The sequence below is a fragment of the Ambystoma mexicanum genome, chromosome 4q, assembly GCF_040938575.1.
Source record: "Ambystoma mexicanum isolate Mex_15411 chromosome 4q, UKY_AmexF1_1, whole genome shotgun sequence".
Classification (NCBI taxonomy): Eukaryota; Metazoa; Chordata; class Amphibia; order Caudata; family Ambystomatidae; genus Ambystoma; species Ambystoma mexicanum.
The window spans coordinates 1,042,317,202-1,042,338,494 of record NC_090928.1 but is presented as its reverse complement, the minus strand read 5'-3'; the positions used below and the strand labels follow the sequence as shown (position 1 = coordinate 1,042,338,494).

At 46.1% G+C, this 21,293-nt stretch overlaps 1 protein-coding gene across 1 annotated transcript in view; it reads left to right on the top strand.

The window, feature by feature from the left end:
- RAB3GAP2 (RAB3 GTPase activating non-catalytic protein subunit 2) overlaps window positions 1-21,293 on the top strand; it is a 2,371,691-nt gene that overhangs the window by 1,198,620 nt on the left and 1,151,778 nt on the right. Inside the window, exon 21 of the mRNA XM_069608591.1 lies at window positions 6,804-6,901. Within this exon, the coding sequence (XP_069464692.1) occupies window positions 6,804-6,901 (98 nt within the window). The remainder of the gene's footprint in view (window positions 1-6,803; window positions 6,902-21,293) is intronic.

The following is a 21,293-nucleotide window of genomic DNA, read 5'->3' as shown; positions in this document are numbered from 1 at the left end:
AGTGGGAGCTAGCTCAGGAAGTCCTTCTGGAGATCTTCGCCCTTTGGGGAACCCCTCGAGTGGATCTGTTCGCTACCGCAATCAACCAGAAGTGCGAACAGTACTGCTCAAGGGAATTTCCTCCGAGAGGAGCTCTAGGAGAAGCGTTCGTAGTGGAGTGGAAGTTCCCACTTCTGTAAGCGTTTCCTCCAGTCCCCATGATTCCTCAAGTATTCAGGAGGTTGAGAAAGTTCAGGAAAACCATGATCCTAATTGACCCTGATTGGGCCAGGAGGACGTGGTACCCGGACCTTCTAGACATGTCCATCTGCCCTCCAATACGTCTTCCGCAAAGAGAGGATCTTCTCTCGCAAGAGGAAGGTTGGGTTCTCCATCCAGAGGTGAAGACACTCAACCTTCACGCTTCGTTTCTGAGAGGTTGAGATACAAGGATTGGGATCTTCTGGAAGACGTTATGGAGGTTATGCTTTCGGCGAGAAGGCCAGCAACGAAATCTTTGTACCGATGTCGTTGGAACAAGTTCAGTAACTGGTGCAAAGATAAGGATGTGGACCATTTTCAATGTGGCACCCCAATGCTGCTTTCTTTCCTATTACATCTAGCCAATCTGGGGCTCCAGATTGGAACAATTAAAGGATATCTTGCTGCGCTGTCCATTTTCAAGCGCTCCTCGGAAGAGATTTCCTACTTCAAAATTCCATTAATCATTCAATTCCGGAAAGGGCTTACTAACATATACCCTCCAGTACCTTTTCATGTCCCAACTTGGGATTTAAATCTAGTACTTAAGTTTCTAACTTGTATATCTTTTGAGACTCTGCACTCTTGTCCTTTGAGGCTTCTAACATTAAAAACTACTGTCCTTCTTGTGGCCTTAACATCAGCCCACAGGGTTAGTGAACTACAGGCTCTCTCATGTAAACCTCCATATACTACTTTTTACAAGGACAAGGTAGTTCTTAAAGATAAACTTTCCTTTTTACCAAAAGTAGTTTCTGACTTCCATTTGTCACAAAAAATCCTATTACCAACATTCTTTCCTCCTCATTTGGGCAAAGAAGAGGAGAGACTGCATAGACTGGACCCCAAAAGGGCTCTCAGTTTTTACATTTCCAGAATGTCAAGATGACCAACTCTTTGTAGGTTATACAGGCCATAAATTGGGATTATCAGTGACAAAACAAACCATATCCCGCTGGATCATTCTGGCTATAATTGAATGCTACAGATTGGCGGGAAAGGACCCCCCAGATGGGCTGTGAGCCCATTCCAGTAGGGGGATGGCTACTTCTGCGGCTCTGATGAGGGGAGTTCCTGCAACGGATATTTGTTCAGCTGCAACATGGAAGTCGATGCATACTTTCATCAAGCATTATTGCTTAGATGCTTCCTCCTCCAATGAGGGTTTATTTGCCAAGGCGGTACTTCATTCCGTCCATGAAAACAGTATCTAGTACTCCCACCTCCAAAATTGCCACTGCTATGGGAGTCTTATCATAAGATGAGGAATACGTGGGAGGACACAATCCATTCGAAGAACAAGTTACTTACCAACTGTAATGTTCTTTCGACTGGATGTTCCTCCCACGTATTCCTTATCGACCCTCCCAACCTACCCCACAGTACAGTTTGCATTTTCTTACACTTTCCTCTCACGAAGAGTGCATCAGTCATGATGGAGGAGGAACGCCTGGGTGTTCCTCCAATATTTGATAAAAAAACAGAACTGAAGCCAACGGGCGCGGCTCAAGCTATTTGTACCATCAGTGACGTCGACAAGGTACGGAGCCCTTCGAGGGACAATCGACGGCACAACCTCGAGCACAGCGCCCTCTGGCGAAAAAAAAATTCCGAAGCAGCGAAGCTGACGATAATGAATTATCATAAAATGAAGAATACATGGGAGGAACATCCAGTCGAAAGAACATTACAGTTGATAAGTAACTTGTTCTTCCAAAGCCAAGATAGGAGAAAAGTGAGACTATCTTTTGGTTGATATTTGGTTGTTGATTTAGACGGGAAAGAAAGGTGGCAAACAGGCTGCCCTTCTGGAGAAGGTTCTCCAGAGCGAGAGGAGCATAATTGCCCAGGAATCATACAGAGCTCTAAAGTGGTTACTTGTTTTCCCCACAACTTGGTTAACGTTTGCTGAAGAAGACTATTGAAATTGTTATTCTGAGTTGTAAGTTACTATCGAAGCACTTTTCTGTTCTTGTTGTGGAAGAAGTAGACGGGCAGGCGAGTGTACCCATAGGCAAGAAGTTATTGCCCAGAAGAGCCTGGTAAAGGAATAAGCCAGGAAGTTGAAGGTACAAGGGCTGAAGTGTGGTACTACCATAAACAACTCAAATTGATTAGTGACATTTGAAGAAGAATTGCAATTCTTTTTTTAAACCAAAATTGCATGAAAACCATCCTGACAAAGGTTTTTGTTATTACTACAAAGGTGATGTCTGTTCCTACTCCAGTGGAATAATTTATTTATTTCTGGAACCAAAGGATTTGACAACTATCCTGACAAAGACAATGGTGGTTGCTTACTGGGAGAAGACTAATGTGAGACAGCTCTCATTTCAGGAGGAATGGGAGCTTGTGATTATTGAAGCAACAAAACTTTGTGAGTTCGATCACAAGAACTTAAGAACTGTATTGGAACTTTGTGTCAAAACGGATTTCCTTGTTTCCTTTGAACTGTGGAGAAAAATCCTTGTTCAGATCTGGGGAAGCGAAATTCACTCAGGTTATGAGAAGAGACATTGGTCATAAGTTATACATTATTGTTGAATTGATTTGCCATATTTTTCCTTTTTACTTTATTTGTTGTACAAGTGTGATAGATATCCTTTTGTTAGTGTCTGCTTTAGTTTATTTTAGGCAGTGAAATCCTTGTCATGGTAGGGGATAGTGAGGCGTTTATCCAACCTGTTTATTTAATGTAACAGCTAAAGTTGAAAACTCTTCACATTTCTGACCTCTCACAATTCGCATATATGGTTTGCAGCTTAAATGCCATCACTGAATGCCAGTGTTGCATAATCATTGTGCTGTGTTCAACTGTGCTATTGGCTGTGAAGGTATGCGTTCCCTATGAATTGTAGCTCCTGTAGACCTCTGTTTGTGGATTATTTACTTGTTGGAGCAATAAGCGTTACTGAAATGCTACTGCATTGTCCTGCAGGGCATGGTCCTGTAGGTTGGTGGATGTCATGTGTGGGATGATAGAGCAGGTCCTGCGTCTGCAGGGCCTTGCCAGTGTATGCATTGATTAATAGTTGTAATGCCCACCTCATATAGCATTACACTTTTGATGCAAGATTATTATCTGTGATGGCACTTGTTCTTCCCGAGTATCCATATCTGTTGCCCTCTGTTGCTCTCTAAGCACACAGGCAATATGCTGTGCCGCAAGACCATAGTGTTGTGGCTGGAACCAAGAAAGCGGGCGCAGCAGTGTGTGACCGCGCGCGCAGCATCGCAGGTGTCCTGTACATTCATCAAATCATACTGCTCCTATTGTGGTACACTTCTTCTGTTGCCTGGGGGGAAACCAACGCCACATGTGTGCAGTCCAGCGTGGCCATTACATTGGGCCAGTATGTTGGCCAGGTATGCTGGCAAGTAAAAACGTGCCTTAGTGGCATTTACCTGTGCTGGGGTCCTGGGTAGGGAGATGTTCCAGTGTGTATGGCGTAGGAGGGCTTCCAGCACCTGCCCAAGCACAACTGAAAATATGGGCTAAGACATGCCATGTAGCATGCCCACAGTTTGCTGGTAGGTGCCAGTTGCTAGGAAATGTAGCACAGACACAAGCTTCAGCTGTGGGGGTAAGACAGTTCTGATGTTGCTCCTGCTCTGGATGTCATCAGGGATAGTAGCTCTGCAGTGGACTCCCTGTTCAATTTTGAATTATTCAAAATTCTAAAAGAATTAGAATCCCCTTCACCTGCCCCTGACTTGTGCATTAAAGACAGCACCTGGTGCAACAACATACAAAATGCACTTCTCAACAAAATATCTACTCTGCAATCCAAAATTAATGCTAAACAAAACTCTCTTCACACTCCGCTCTTAAGCAAAACCTCGCCACCTAAAACAACCGCCCCAGAGTCTCCCTTGCCTTTCAGCTTTACGCCACTCACCACCCTTGAGGTTGAAAAAATAATCTGTAACTTAAAACCATCCAATTGCCAAGGGCCAATTGCCAGCTCCTATCACTAAGGAATCGGCCCATGACCTTGCTCCTTTCATAACAACCTTTATCAACTCCTCATTTCAATCGGGAGTGGTCCCTAATAATTTGAAGGATGCTTGGGTCATCCCTCCTCTAAAAAAAACAACCTTAGATCCTGAGGTCCCAACCAACTATAGGCCAATCACTATGGTCCTGTTTCTCCTAAAAATCTTAGATAGAGCAGCGTATCTACAGATACAGAACTATCTGGAAACTAACAATCTACTAGGGTCCAGACAATTCGGCTTTAGACCTAAGCATGATACGGAGACAGCCCTCTTAGACCTCAAAACCCAAATTGAGGATCTAAAAGACAAAGGTAAACTAGCCTTACTACTACTATTAGATTTATCCGCTGCCTTCGACCTGGTCAACCACCAAATCCTTTGTCACCATCTGAAAACTGCATCCATAGATCAGCTCACATCTCTGAAACTAGGAACAACCTTCACTGGCTGTCAATCTCCCAAAGGATCTCACTAAAATCTCTTACCCTGACTTATAAATGCTTGAATAACCAGGCCCCCATCTACCTATCCTCACGGTTCACTCAATATATCCCACCTCGGTCACTAAGGTCTGCCCTTAGCCAGAGCCTGTTGATCCCTAGATACAAGCTCCAATCAGCCGGTGGGGCTAGCTTCCCAGTTCTGGCAGCCAAACTGTGGAACTCTGTGCCTCTCACTATCAGAAACTTGACCTCCTTGAACTTATTCAAACACAAAGCCAAACTTTGGCTAGTCTCCTCTGACGACTAATTGATACTCTGAAAAACTTGATTACTTATGTATTGTTTGTCTAACCTGTAATGTGATCATATTCCTCTGTCAATTTAATGTTCCTTGCAATCTCATACAGTTATGTAACCACTGCTCTAAGATATGCGCCCGGTAGCCTCCGGCCTGGTTTGCGCTATACAAATAAAATAAATACTAATACAAATACAGCTGGTACAGGGTTATCTGCTGGACATCAGTTAATGCCCATGGTGAGAGCCTGACCCGGGAAATGTGCACTCAGCTTTCATGGCGCCTCCTCCTCCTCTCTGCTCCATGTACTCTGTGGTGCTGTTCCTGCCTCTGCACCTCAATGTAGAGTAGGTGGTGCTGCATATCTCAGTTTGCAACTGCTAGTGCAGCATTTGGAAAGTGTATTTGGGTCAGGTGTGGTCTTTATGTACCCTTTCTCAGTGGATTGAGTGCAACTGTGACTTGATTTTCATCACCTGTATGCATTTACCTCCACCTTTTAGATGGAGGTAACTGCACTGTGTTTGTACTGCCCATTTCTAGCAGTATTACTACTTGATCTATAGTATTTCTACATGATCTATAGAAATGAAATCCATTGGAAATACCATTTTGCATCTTGGTGGTAATTCCACTGCAGAAATTGGCGCCAGAGCTAATTCCACTAGCCGAATTAGCATCAATTTCCAAGTTCTACTAATCTGCTGGTGTGGTAAAAGGGGCAGTAATTCTGTTACTGCAACTTTTACTGCATACCACCCACCTCGTAATGAGCCCCTCCATTCTCTTAATGAGCCCCTCTGTTCTCTTTCTTCCAAACATCACATCAAGGTGTACCTCTGTGTAGTTACGTATGTTTATGCATAAAGGAATAAACTGCAGGACAGACCATGAAGTTTGGACTGTCCTAATTTTGTGCTGGGAATTCTAAACTATAGATCCGAGACCTATCCACATGTGTGCACTCCACCAGTCACTATAGTTCAGGGCACAGAAATATAGGCCCCTGTTGCGGTTCAGAGCACCACAAATTGAGTATGTACTGTGTAGTGGGAACTGAACAATATTCGGTTAAGTACTGGCAAAAATTAGTACGAAAAAATAAGTACTATTTGCCCAGACAGTAATCTAAAGATCGAAAGTAATTTTATTGTTCACATTGAATTGTCACAAGAACATCAATTTTCGCACCATAACTGACAGCCAAAACACATAATCAAAAATAGTAAAATGCAAACAATGACATAAAGGTTAATTAATAGAAATACACCAATAGTCCAAAAGAAGCAAGTTAAATTGTTACATGAGAATACTGTGTACAATTGTGCAAAATCAGTACAAATGTGGGGTAAGACTCTCTCTGGCTTCCTACCAAATGTTATAGGATGCCATGATCAGGGGAAAAGAGTTGTATAGGGCTATGTTGTTGTTTACTGAATCAAATATGCTGTGCAATATTCCTCCGTTGTCAGGAAAAGTAAATTGCACATAGGAGTCATGCCATCTATTTGATGTTAAGGCATTGTTATTAGATTGATAGTTTGATAGTCTTTAGTTTTGTTGGAGAGGTATTGACTTAGACCAGGAAAGCATGAGCATAAATACTTAACTTTAATCTCCTAAACCCTGCAAGTTTAAACTCTGTCTGCGGTCAAAAACATTAATGGTTAAATATATTGTCTGAAGTAGAATAGACCATTGATTCCCTGCCTGGTCCCGCTGGTCATAACTATTTCATGTGCAGATGTGTTGTCAAATGTAGCATAACTGATCTGTTATTGAACTGTTATTTCAGTAATGATGATTATGTCTGAATGTTTTAGGCAGTTTCTTTTTCTCAAAGTGTCTACATGGAGAATGCTCAACCGAGGACATATGTCAGACATTGGAATCGTCAGGATTTAGCCCTCAGATATTGTTGGTAAGATTTGCATCTACATAGTTCTAATAAAAAATCATGTTCATGCAACTAAGAGCTGTAGGAATAGACAGCAATATTTATGTTCAAGCTCAATATAAAGTAAATACCATATACTGTAAAAGCATGTATTAAAAATAGCATGCTTTTCAATATCATTTCTGTAGATCAATACTAGCAATGTCTGTATTTGTTGTGGGCAGATCAATGCTGATTTCTGTTGGAAGTGATTTATTGTGACTATTACTGCCATAAATATGGTTGTGGCCTCAGCATCATGCAGGTAATTCAAAATGACCTTTACTGTCATAGATAGGATTTTGGCCTCAGCCTTATGCATGTGATTTACAGTGGCTACCACTGTTAAGGGAGATTGAGGCTGGACTTTTATGCAAGGCAAGTGATTTATGGTGATCATTACTGGCATAGGTGGATTGTAGTCCTAGCCTCATGCAAGGGATTTACAGTTATTGGCATAGATAGTGGCCATTGCAGTTACTGGATTTTCCATTTTACTTTAGTGAACTAATTGCAAATTCTATGGCGTACCTCATTTTTCTCAGAAATGGTGCTTTTAAAATGCACCCCTCTCCCTCCACCAAACCCTCCATTTATTTTGGGCTCCTTTGCTACACTCATTCGCTCGCACTCATTTGGGGAAATATGTAAGCCCCTCTAGTGAAAACATTCACTAGCCATGAGGAGTGACCCATGAATATTTTGAATCCTAGGAGCCATCCCCTCCCCTGCACAAAACACTGCCTCTGCACTTGCATACAAACATTACCCTATGACCATAATGATGGCGGGGATCCTGCTAGACCACTCAGATAGGCTGCCTTTCCTGCGGTGCAGAAAACCTTCCAGGCCTTGGGATGGAGTAAGAGGTCTGATTTCATCACAGATGACAGAGACCACACCTGCAGTATACCGCAAGTTATTCTGTTCATAACCTCAACAGTCAGCAGCTGACTTATATGGACGAAAATGCCTCTATTTGAAGATAACATGCAGTGGAAATTTACTTGAAATCTGGTAGACATTGTGTATAATGCATTATACCGACTTAACTTGTGATCAATTACACACAACAGCCATGGCCTTTACCTGAACTTACTGTCTGCAGAGAGGCACAGCTAAAATCTACAATATGATTAAGAGGGTCTTAAGAGTAAGTTAAATACACTGTTGTAAGTCAGACCAGAGGAAGGGGACACAGAGGCATAGTTCAACACTGCTTTATTAAGTAAAGAAAAACCTCTTTTAATCCCTGCTTCTAAGATGAGATCGGTATGCTATAAGATAGTACATCAGGATGTCTCATAAACAAAAGTTACCTCCCTGTCTAAACTTAAGCTAACCTAACACCAATCTCTTCTGTAGAAAAGAAGACAGAATGAAGGATCCTAAGTTATGGATTACTTAAGGGTTACTTAGTGGTGGCTGGTTTCTGACCTTCACCCCAGAGTTCGGAAAGACTCTTCTGTGTCAAACATCAAGAGTGTCTTCAAAAGCAAAATGTCTCTCAAGGTGCACTTAATAAATTTCAAAATAAATAAAGGTTCCTGTTATCTCCAAACCAAAGCCCTCATCCAACCATTGGGTATACATATGTATACAGGGAGTCTTGATATTCCCAATTCCATGAATATTTGTTCCTAAGCCCTCCTACGCTCTTACTTCTGGCAACCTGAGGTAGATGATGAGCTTCCTCATTCGGATTCTCTGTTGCTTTACTTCTCAGTGATCTGGTCCTTTTCTTACCTCAGGTTATCTTTGGGCGGCTCTGGCCCGGTTGGTTGTTCGTGTTCGTTCACCACGTCCTGGATTTTATTCACGGTTGGCCCCTTGCAGACTCCGTGCTTCTCTTGCCCCTTCATTTGTTTGGTTTTGTTTGCCCCATCCTGTATGCTCTCTGAAAACCTCTCACGGGTCACAGCTTCTCCGGCCCCTTCACTTGTTCGGTTTCGTTCAACCCGTCCTTCGGTATGCTCTTGGTTGGCCCCTCACAGGTTACCAGCTTTTCTGACATCTTCACTGGTAGGTCCCTCACGGGCTATGTGCTTCTCTGGCCCCTTTCCTCCTTTGGATTCATTCACCCTTTCATGGGGTATGCTCTCAGTTGGCCCCTTGCGGGCTATGGGGTTCTCTCGCCTTTTCGGAACCATTGCACCAAGCTGTCCCATTCTGCTGGGAGCATTGGCATTGGTCCTCCCAGATGCTGATACCTCACGCCTTCGGTGGTGGTTGTCCTTTCTGCCTCAGCAGTCCCTCTCTAGCTCGAGGTACCGACTTCGTCAAAGCTACAGCATTCACTGCACTATCTCTGGTTTCCACCCATCATGTTGTCTGCTTCATACTCGGCTCCATGTCTGCGCGGTTCTGCAAGCCAGCCTTACTTGCTCTAGAACCGATTATCGCTCCTCTCCTGATGTCCGACAGTCTTTAAGTTCGTTGCTGGACTGAAAGGAGAGATTTGGTTGGTCCTGGGCGAAAGAGGAGGCAACAAATACATGTGAGAAAACCAGCCTTGCACATTAAAGGGACCTTGCACACGATTGTACTGTTCACTTACCATGTACCCAATAAATATGTCAGACTTTGAGGTAAGAGGAGATGGGATAAAGTTCTTACTCAGGCATTCCTTGTCCCCAGATAAGGGGGGGAAGAGGGGAACCCCAGTGAGATCCCACTTGCCCTACTCCCTAGACAGTTTATTGCAAAGCAGGCTCACCTCCCTAGTCCTAAAGGGGGTGTCTCCCCCTTGGGGTAAAACAACGAATCGCCTGGATTTTTCACAACACTTAGGGTGAACATTTATTTTTCTCATCCACAATGGAATAATGTGTAGCACAGTACAAGAAGAGGTAAGGAACAGAAAATATTTTTAGCATTCTTTTTGTTTAAATGTGATGTCACGAGGCATAAACCAAAAAAATGATGGGTGGAAGGTTTCAAATTAAGCCAAACCACTGGAATTGCTCAGAGCAACCTTCCACATAAAAATTGTTTAGCCCATCTGCACCACTGCAAAAGGGGTCTAGCCATATGCCAATCAGTCAGGCACTGCCACCAATGGGAGCAGCCCTGCCCGAACTGCTAGGCCAGTTCCCTCTAACATGTTTGGGGATGCTTGTGGTCTCGTGCAGAAGGGTTGTGACTAAGCAGTTCGGCTGGACTGCCCCTTTTGGCGTGGGACCATGCCTGATTTGCATATGGTTTTCCCCCTTTTGTAACAGTTGACAGGCAAAGAGCGATGGTCTGGAGGGTTGCACAGAGCAATGCCAGAGGTTAAGATTCATTCTAAACCTTCCAGCCATCACCATTTTGTTTTGCTATGGCACAAGGCGTGACATGAGTTACAAATGTGACTAAGACAGAGATAAGTTTCTACCATGTGTTTATTTGGGGATGAACTCTACAGGATGGGCTATAAACGTGAATGGCTCGAAATCAAAGTTAAACTTCAGAACTCAATTCCCTGACGAATCCTTGGCGGGATCCTTCATTAAGGGCTTACAGGGGTTCCCAAACCCTTCTTCTTGAATTGTCTTGAGGTCTTTTCATCCCAGGCTGCAAGTGGTTCCCGAACCCTTCTCATGACAGGAAGGGCCTTTGTTGCATCTTAAAAAAGGTTCTGGAGCTTTACTTCTCTGGTATCCTGGCCCTCGACAATTGCTGCTCCCCAAAACTCGTATTTATTGAGAGTGTATCATTTCATACGAAATGTCTTGGAATGAGAGGAGGGTAGACTACTTTCTCATCTAGAGAGGCTCTTCCTGGTGTCCTGACCTGGTTGACCACCTCTCCACTTCTACTCGGGTCCTATTCCTCGTCAATACCATGACACATGCTTGTTCATGTTCCCCGTGGGGCCAACTCCTTGAGCACAGTTTTCCCTTTAATGTCATGACCCTTGCCCCTGGCCCTCACTGGCAAGTCAGCCTTCCAGTTAGGGCCAGGTCAAAGGCCTTAAAACCTCATCCAAGACCCTCTTGGTGTTAGTCCTGGCACCTTTGCCGCCAGGCTCATAACCATCATGAAGACAAACATTAGAATGGGACTATATACTTGGGACTATTTAACTTGGGGGTGGGGGGGTTCAGCCAACATGGAGGCACACACATAGCTCAGTTACAAGGAACTGAGCTATGCGGTCTAGTCTTTTGGGTGTGGCAGGCCTGGGACTACTTTACCTGGACTACTTTGGGTGTGGCAGGCCTGGGACTATTTTACCTGGACTACTTTACCTGAGACTATTTAAACCGCACCCAAACAGCAGAACATGCTTTGCGTTATTCTCCTGTGGGCAGCGTAACTCACCTTGTCCAGTTCTTTGATGCCAGCTTACCTGAAACCAAGGACCTGCAGAGAGAGAGAGAACACTACGAAACTTACCTGGAACAGTATCCTCTCTTCAATCCATCGCCGACTTCAGTTCCACTCACCTGAAGGTACGAACTCCATCATCCGGCACCGCATGCATCCTGGAATTCCATAACCTGGAAAGAGGAGAAAGAAAGACAGCATTAGTAAGCGTTTACTCACGTTTCCTTCCGAATGAAGAAAGCCACACAATTCTTACCTGGGTAGTCATCTCCTGGTCAGTATCATTGCTGGAACATTACTGTGCTCGGCGAGGAACATCGCAACCGGCAAGGAGAGAAAAGACACAGGTTAGCAATATAAAAGGGGAAACAGCGCCGCGCATCGCGCATTACTCACCGGACAGCATCGCGCACACCGCGCTTTCGCCTACCGGCCCATGCTCATTTTCAAACTGCATACCTTTCCATACCTAAAAAGAAAGAAGCAAGACATTATTATTCGAACTAAGAGGAACATAAGAACTGCATATAAAAACTAAAGCAGCAAACCTACGGAGTCGCAGCAGGCCTGGATTCCCTCAGGGGGGGCTTGCACCAATGAAGTAACTTGGTTGCTACTCGTCCCCCACATCTACGCGCCCCTGTCACGAGGAGCAGGACGGAGAATCCACCTTTTACAATATTAAGGTGAGTTGAGGGCACAAGGGGGAGAAAGGATTTGAGGCCAAGGGAAGTGGGAAAACATAAAGACAATCTGGTATTGAATCCAGCTCTCCTATATTGCAGACCCATCTTTAACTCAGAGGCCTTACCAAGGAACCGGGAGAGGGTTCGAGAGTGCAAATCATCCAACCAGGGCTGGGTGGCGTCCCCGTGGATACCAGGTGAGCGTAACATTTAGCCCCTGCCTTCGGCTTAGTTTGGCCTCTGGCATCTTCCTATGCTGTCTGGCTGTTTTTCCCTATTGTACTTTTCCAACCACTTCTAAAGGATCTACTTCCAGCTCCCCTTGATTTACACTAGTCTCTTCCTGATTTCTTTCTTCCACCACTTCTGATATCTCTCCTTTCTCCTCCTAAGGGTGTTCTCCACTTCCCTTTAGAATACTAAAGATGTTTCTCTCCACTCCCCTCCTCAAAATAATGCACTCCAACCTCCTTCACAAGATGTTTTGCGCTTACCACATCTTTTTCCCCTCTCGTCTCAAACGTTCCTTCCTTGAGCGCCCACCCTTCACGAACCACATTTTGCACAATCCAAGCTCCTCCTCCACCGACCTGCATATCTCCAGGCACTTTCCTTCTTCTAGCCGTCTCCAAATAGCAACTCTTTCTCCATACTCCCACACTGACAAAGTGTCTGGGCATGTATAGGGATGTATCCCTTCCTCTGGGCAAGAATCACTGTGAGAGTCTGCACCTGTTCTGAAATTGCTGAGGGACTCGGATAGGTTACCCTTAATTTGCTCACCTGAATGTATTTTCAAATTTAGTTGTTGGATCGAGCATTTATCTGGCCTGTGCGCCGTCTTGGAATATGTTGTCTGCCCCGTTCTGCTGGGAAACAACATCCTAAGAGCTTTACAACTTCCCTTTCTGGTCAGCATTTCAAATACAGTTAAAACAACCATGTAAAAGCATGTCTGCCTCTACTTCCTGTAAAAACAATTCCCTGTGTATCTTTAAATGCAACTTTGTTTCGCTCACAAGGGATAATATTTTCAAAGACCATGAATTGGAAAGATGTTCTCACTCATGTCTGGGGAGAAATACTTTTACCCTTTGAAATTATAACTTGGTCTTAAGTGTGTGGGGAGAGGCGGCTGGTAAAACAATGAATTGGTAATCTTGTTTCTAATGGATAGCATCATCCCACAGATTTCCTATCTTGAGTTACATCTCCGCCGGCGCAGCTGAAATCAGAAACATTTTCACCTTGCAGGGAAAAGAGCTGGGGAAATCATTATAGTCCTCGGCCCCGACAAAGAAAGCGGGTGTTGGCATTTTGACTCGGTTCAATATCTTGCTGATTAAGAGTGCTGATTAAGAGAGGGATGGATTGCCATTTGTTGGCAGTGAATGCTTCGATTGGTCAATGGGCCATAACATTGTGCTCCCTTTATGCCCCCAATAAGCGACAATTCGCTTTCTGTGCAGAAACCCTGGCCCTTTTACGTTCCTTTGGAAATGGCTTTCTGAAATGTGGGGGTACTTGAATCTCATCAGGGATCTCGCCAAAGACAGGTCTTGGGTGGGAGGTGGTGCCTTACCTCCTCGTTCTCCAGAGGGGGAAGCTATGTCAATGCTTTTACAGGAGCATTTCCTCATAGAATCATGGCGGACCACTCACGGGCCTTTGCGTTTTACTCACTGCCACATAAAACATTCACTAGAATAAATTGCATACTTCTGGAGGCGGAACAAGTACAGCTTATGATGGAGGCAGATATTCAAATATTGGGATGGTCGGATCCTGATCTAAGTTTGGTCACTTTGGACTTGGGGTCTAGAGCTCCAATAGACAGGCGCTGGGTCTGCAACAACACCCGGTTTAGGGATTTGGTTTTTAGAGAGACGTTTCAGAAAGAGATTAGACTTCTTCCAGCATAATGATACAGGAGAGGTGCCACTTCATGTTTGGAATGCAGCAAAGGTCACCTATCGCTGCCTCCTTATCTCTGAAGGTACAGAAGAAGAGAGAAAGATTACTGTTTGAATCTGATTTAAAGCAACACATTAAAGGGAAGGAGGAAGAGATTAAGTCATCGGGGTGCTGAGAAGAACTACTAAAGGAGATAAGGGATATGAGACAGGAACTGGGGGACATTTGGAAAGGAAAGGCGATAGCTCAGATACGTTTTGAAAAAGAGATTTTTCGAAAAGGGGGACAAAGCCCACACACGATTGGCGTCCCATCTAAGAAGACAGAGGATGGAAAGGGTGGTCTTCAAAATGAAAGGCAAAACGAGTGAATAACGTACCGACCCCAAAGGGGATAGTAGTTAGATTTGGGTAGTTTTATACTACCGAGGATCAATAGGGGGAGGGAATGATTCATGGTTATCTGAATTCCCTTCTGCTCGGGGTGTTAAGACAGAAGAGAGGGAAATGTTCCAGGCACCACTTCAGGTGATGGAATATGAGTTGCAATATCAAAGTCGAGGGCGAGGTCGGCACCAGGGCAAGCCGGTTATACACCGGCATTATACAAGAGACATGGCCCCCTGTTGATCCCGTTTCTGACAAAGCTCTTCAATAGTATATTAGATGGAGGAGCGGACCTAGACGACTTCACACGGGCACGAATAGTAGTCATCCCAAAGGAAGGTAAGGACACACTGGAATATGGGTCTTATAGACCCATATCTCTGATAAATACAGATGCCAAAATATATGCCAGTGTCCTAGCAGGTAGGTTGAATCTTGTCCTCCCCTCACTGATGCACAACAACCAAGTTGGCTTTATTAGATACAGGCAGGGGGCAGACAATATTCGCAAGACCTTGAACTTGATAGCGAGCGCAGACAAAAAAGATGATGATGCTGTCCAGCTCTCTGTTGATGCCGAAAAGGCCTTCAACAGGGTTGAATGGAGGTTTATGAAGGCAGCCCTGGAGATGGCCAGCATAGGGCCCAGGAGGCTAGTGGGGGTGCTTGGACTATACCAACATATGAGGGCGAGTGCGATTGTGAATGGGGTTGCTTCCCGAGAGTTTAACATGAGTCACGGGACATGGCGGAGCACGCTGCCCGATCTTCACTCTACACAACGTTCTACACCATGTTCGACGTGCATTTCCACTGCCGATAAAACCCCTCCCACCCGACCCTCTACGGCAAAGCCTGCGTAGGCCAAAGGTGCAGTGTTGTGCACCACTGGTGCTAGGCACTGCTCAAATTGAGCCGCAGAACTCTCCCGCTACCCCTTCACCTCCCTAACTCAGCAGAACCCCATCACTGCAGACCAGTAACGCCTCCAAACAGACCAGAGGACCAGTTCCACACCCGCAATGCATACCCAGCTATCCCCAAGGACGACCACCCCTGAACCGGAGGTAAGCGCCCGGGTGCCTCAGCCCTCAGCACCTCTCCGCTCTTCCCACAATCTCAAGGCCACCCTCCTTCTCCATCATCAGCTCGACACCCCTAGCTGTGCCATCGCCATGCTCCCCTCAGTCCGTACAAGGAATAGCCTTCACGGGATTAATCACATGCGCACCACATCAAGCATGACCATCATTCGGCCCAACGCAAAAACTCCAGTCCAGGCCCCTCGCAACCTGAATTCTTCGACTCGGCCACTGCTACGCACCTCCCGATCTCCACGAGGAACAGCCTCCTCAGGCTGCGCGCCAGACTCTTTACATGCACACCTCACTTACTAGTCCCCTGGGATCTGTCATCCAGTTGGCAAGGACACAGCCATCGCTATTGGATCCAGTTCCTGGGGTGAACCAATGGGGGAGGATCACCTGGATGAGAGGGGTCTTTGGGGAGTGGCAGTGGGACACCGAAGGTTGAGACCTGCTACCCCCCTTCCTTGTAACACCTTTTCCCCATCTTATCCTGTAGGATATTTAGAAGCTCTACCCCACAAAGCCCTTTTCCAACACAAACACGTTCTTACACTGTAGCAGACAACGGACTAACACCAAAGCAGTTTACCTGACATGTCCCAACAAACGGGTCAGGCAGAGTCAGGCAATTGACAGAAACCACATACATCTGAGGGCCCTTTACCTTCCATATGGGGATAAAAGGCGAAGCACGCGAGCACACTACGAGCAAAGCCGAACGCACGAGGGGACAGCTATTCCAGACTGGCAGACGAGGAGAAAAGCGGTGAAACCTGAAAGGACGATGAGGGAGGCGTTGCCCTTTTCAACTCAAAACGCGAAGCCTCCTATAAAGCCTCCGATAAAGGAATTACAAGACCGGGGAGTACAGTTGGCATGTGGTGTGACGGGTGTCAACTGTGCACGGGGGCCACCCGCATGGGTAACACAGGTGGGGGAGACAGAACTTGTGTTTTGTTATTTTGAGAAGACAGAGCAAAGGGGCGGCTGCAGAGTGGTCAGGTGCTGCAGGAGTGCTCATTCGTGCTTTGTTTTGTGGTGAAACTGCAAGTCCCAGAAGGCTCTAAGAGAGGGTTTCGTGAGGGTCAGAGTGGCCCTACGAAGGTCACATTAAAATCATTTGTATAATTGAAAGTCTCTGACCCAGAGAAAAACTAGGGGAAGGGAAACCCCCTAACTTCTTGAGACTATACTGAATGCAAGCCTAAGGTGAGTGTGAACCCGACAGAGGGACGCCAGAGAAAAGCTAGGGGAAGGGAAATCCTGCTTTCCACAAAAAGTTTGCGAATTAAGGCAAGTGTAAACCCGATGGAGGTATGCCAAGAGAAAGCAAGGGAAATTGAAACCGTGCTTTTCCAAAAATTTGAAGTAAAACATGGACTGTGTTTAGAAACTTATGAACTGTGTTACCGATGACTAAGTGAACCCGACGGAGGGAAGTCAAGGGGAAAGGCTAAGAAAGTAAATCCTGAATTTGATAAAACAACGTGAACTGTGAAATTGGCAAATGTGAACCCATTTGAGGGATGTCTGTGAATCGGATGATATCTGATACACCCGAGAAGATTGTAGCGTGAAAGGCCATAGTGAACCCGACGAGGGGAGGCCCAAGTTGCAAGAAGGATCTGAGCCCGGCGGAGGGAGGTCCGAGGGGCAAAGAGCAATCGCCCACGGTGCAAGATCACCAGAGGAACTTTTGTTTGTTTGTTATTTTGGTCCAGCAGCCCTTCTAAGGCAAGAGACTTTGTAGACTGAAGGTCCTTATATTGTTGGATGAAATAGTGAACCTCGTGCTGGAGAGGCCCAGGAGTGTGCTGTGCTCAAAAATCCTGTCTTATGTTCTTTAAACATGGGGAAGGGAGACCTCAGCCATACCATCCTGACTTATCATTTTGCGATCACTTCTTTCTTTTCTGGTGAACAGAACATTATCCACACTTCTTTTTGTAACCTAGTGGTAAGGATTGGCAATAGTTTTTTTTTTTTATAGTATAGGCCCTATTTATTTGACAAGACACCGCTAGGACTGTCTTATTATTTGATTAGTCGTAGCTTGCTGCCATCTTAGCTTTAGGTTTAGATTAGGCGTTTAATAATTATAGTTTAATAAACACCCTTGAACTGTTATCATTTGTGTCTGTCTTTACTATTGCCACCATGAGTTCCTTAGAGCACCACTCCTCGCATTGCAGCCAATCGGCCCACCGCAAATCTACGGGCTAGGCTCCACGCTACCCGAAACCTTCTAACACGACCATCGCCTCGCCCCCTCTAACTTTTATGTGGAACGATTCCTCAGATTTCACACCCAATTCATCCCACGCTTCGCTCTCCACGCTGCCCCTCCATTGTGAAATCCACAAACATGCAACCCTGCCAGTTCCAACCGCAAAGTCATCAACTGTGCGCTCATTAATGCAAGATCAGTCCCGGCCCACGCAACAGATTCCTTGACCTCATAACATCCAACGTCTTGACCTGCTTGACATCACAGAAACGTGGCTCCATACCGCTACTGGCCCAGCCCTTTCCATTGCCGTCCCCCCTGGTTTCACCACCTTAAGATCTGATAGATCTGCAAAAATAGGAGGCGGCATAACCCTCATCTTTAAACACACCCACACCATCAGAGTCACGCAAACCAATGTCATCCCCAATTGTGAATCCCTACTCACCAAGATATCTATGTCGCCTACCGACTCCATCACACTCCTCCTCGTCTATCGTCCACCTGGCCCCAGCCCCACCTTCGAAGACAACTTAATGCAGAATATCTTCACCTCCCTCAAACCCAAGTCCAAAATCATAATCCTTGGGGACCTCAACCTAGGCCTCAGCGACCCAGCTGACACCTTGGCCACCAGCGTAGCCTTGGCACTCAACCATGTTGGCTTTGCACAACGCTCTCTCGAGCCAACCCATGACCAAGGCCGCACCTTAGATTGGTTAAATGACCTCAACTGTAACATCCCCACCCCATCACCTACCCCTGCCCATGGTCGGACAACCGCATCATAGCATTCGAAATCCCCCATTCAGAATGCCCCAGACCAGCTCACCCTGCCAAACCTGAATGCATGGCCCGGTGCACCAAAAACCTCAACCCAACCAACCTTGCACTGCTACTTGCCGCCCTGGCTCACCCACCACCCTCTGTAACAGACCCTGCAGCACTAGTTGACCTCTACATGATATCTGTCGCACAAGAAGTCATCACTCTCGCCCCCCTCAAACTCAGAAAAGCCAACCCTCTCTAAAAAAAACACCTGGTTCACTCCTGAGATCATCTCCCTCAAAGAAACAATTGCTGCCAAACAACTTAACATGCTCACCAAACCGCCACCGCCCACAGTACCGATCCATAACTGTCCCACTCCAGCACCCCGTTCAGCTTCCACCCCGTCTCGGATATGGATGTCTGCAGGATCCTCAAGAGCCTCAAACCATCACTCTGCAAAGGCGACTCCTGTCCAGCGCCTATAATCATAGACTGTGCCGAGCCACTCATACCCCTCTTAACAGCCATTATCAATGCATCCTTCTCCGCCAACTCAGTGCCAACTGAAGGAAGCATGGGTCCTACCGCTACTCAAAAACCCTTCCCTTGACCCATCCATTCCCACACACTACCGCCCCATTACCTCAGTCCCCTACCTCCTGTAGATCCTGGATCGTGTTGCCTACACCCAGGTCCAACAACATCTAGAGGAAAACCATATTCTGGGCAACCGCCATTCAGGATTCTGCCCCAAGCATGGAACTGAAACTGCCCTACTAGATCCGAAAATACAAATTGATGCCATCAAAGACACTGGCAAACAGGCCCTCCTGATGATGCTAGACCTCTCTGCAGCATTCATTTGGTACACCACCAAATCCACTGTTCTCAACTCACTTCAACAGCTAACTTCTAGCCATCAGTCTCTGACTGAGTGGGATCCTTCTAAGCCGACAAATCCTCCCTGGTCTTCATGACTTCTCTGGTGAACCCACTCCTGTCACTTGTGGAGTCCCCCAAGGTTCCTCTCTCTCCCCCACTCTCTACAACATTTACACTAAACCCCTCTTCGGCCACCTTGACCTTCTAGGCATCTCATACACAAACTATGCTGATGATACGCAGCTCCTTATCCCACTCTCCGGATCCTACACCCAGGACTCAGCAACCATAAACGCTGTCTGAGCTCATTCAAAACTGGATGGCCTCCCACCAACTTTGTCTCAACTACGACAAAACGGAAATCCTCTTCGTCGGCTCAATCCCAACACTGTGTAACATTGATCCAGCCTACAAAGAATTCACCATCAATGGTAACCACATCACCACCTCCACCACTGCCAAAACCCTGTGGGTTTACCTGGATTCCAACCTCAACTTCTCACAACTCGTGAACTCAATCGCCTCAGTTGAGGCCTACACAGCCAAACTGCTTAATGCCAGCAGGCCCTTTCTCTCAACTCCTAACCGCATTACAATAGCAAGAGCCATCACTGGACACCAGCTGGATTATTGCAACGCCTTATTTACCGGCACATCCGAACGCAACCTAAGAAAACTCCAGATGATCCAGAATAATGCCCTCCGAGCGGCCATTGGCCTCTCCAAATCAGACCATATCTCGGAAGCCAGGACAGCTGCACACTGGCTGCCCATCCGGGAATGGATTAAATTCAAGACATTACCCCATGTCCACCGTTGTCTCTCTAACACTGCCGCAACCTACCTGTCACGGTGTGTAGAGAAATACACCCTGTTAGGGAGAATTCTCATTCAATGGCTAATTTCCCTTACCTAGTGAGTCCCTCAGCTGCTTTGCTGGATTTCTGGAGTTTACTTTTTCCACTTGGTAAGAGTGTGAGCTTTTCCCCCACTCTTACCTATGTTTTGCCATGTGTATTTCAGCTGTTTTTGTGATTGTGGACTCTGGAGCACACCACTTCAGTAGCCCCACTCTTTTGTGTATTACACAGCACCTTCAGTGCAGTGATACAGGGTTGTCTTTGAGACTTCCCACCGACTACATTTCTGGGGCTAACTACTGTCCCCCAGAAAAGGGTAAAGTTGCCATTAACTTTACATAGTCAAATAACCACAGATCCAGTACACCCCATCTTACATGGAGTATTGGAAAGGGTTAATCCTTAGCCCTTTTTATCTGTACCTCCCTGAGCATTGTTTTGCTCTTTTAACATTTAGACTTGGCTGGTAGCAGTGGTATCTACCCTAACTTTTCTACTGCGATTATACTATATAAACGTGGTATTGTTTTAGGCTATTATATTAGCCTCGAACATAAACCCGCTTGACCAAATACTCTTTCTTTTGGCTCCGGTCCGGTTTATTCGCTATTTCTTTTTGTTAAAGTCCTTCTTGTGTTTTACTTTGCACGGCAAACCAGGTTTGCCTTCTTTGTTCACCGTCTTTTGGCGGGCTTCTGCCAAGAAGCCCTCCTCTGGGCGCCAGGGTGTCTAGGTGGGCTGAATGTGAGGGAGGGGTGTAGTCAACCCCTGCACAGGGTATCCTAGGAAACCCAAGTCGCACTTTGCCATGATTGGCTGAGGTGGTTGTCCGGGCTGGACAACCCCCTTGCTGGGTGATTGACAGCTAGGCTGCGATGGGTGTTTTTCACATAAAAGGCAGGTCTCTTGGGCTAGAAGTCAGAGAGTCGCCACTGGAACTACAATGAACCAAAGAGAAGCGGAGAGAATGAGGGCTACTGCATCTACCCCGTCCCGGTGAAGCCCTGCTGCAGTCCTGAGCTATCTGCCCTTCAACGACTCAGAGGAGATCCAGTCCGGAGTCTTCTTCCCTTGAGCTTGGTGGGGATAACTAGCTCATCGTCTACAGCCAGAGGATCCTCTTCCGTGGTCGAAATCGCTGCACAATGCTGTAGTGGTCCGGATAGCCACCTGAAGAGCCTCTCCTGTTTTTAAGGAGCGCACCTTTTATTCCTTATTGCTGCTGCCGGCTTCATCCCTGTGTGGTGCAGAC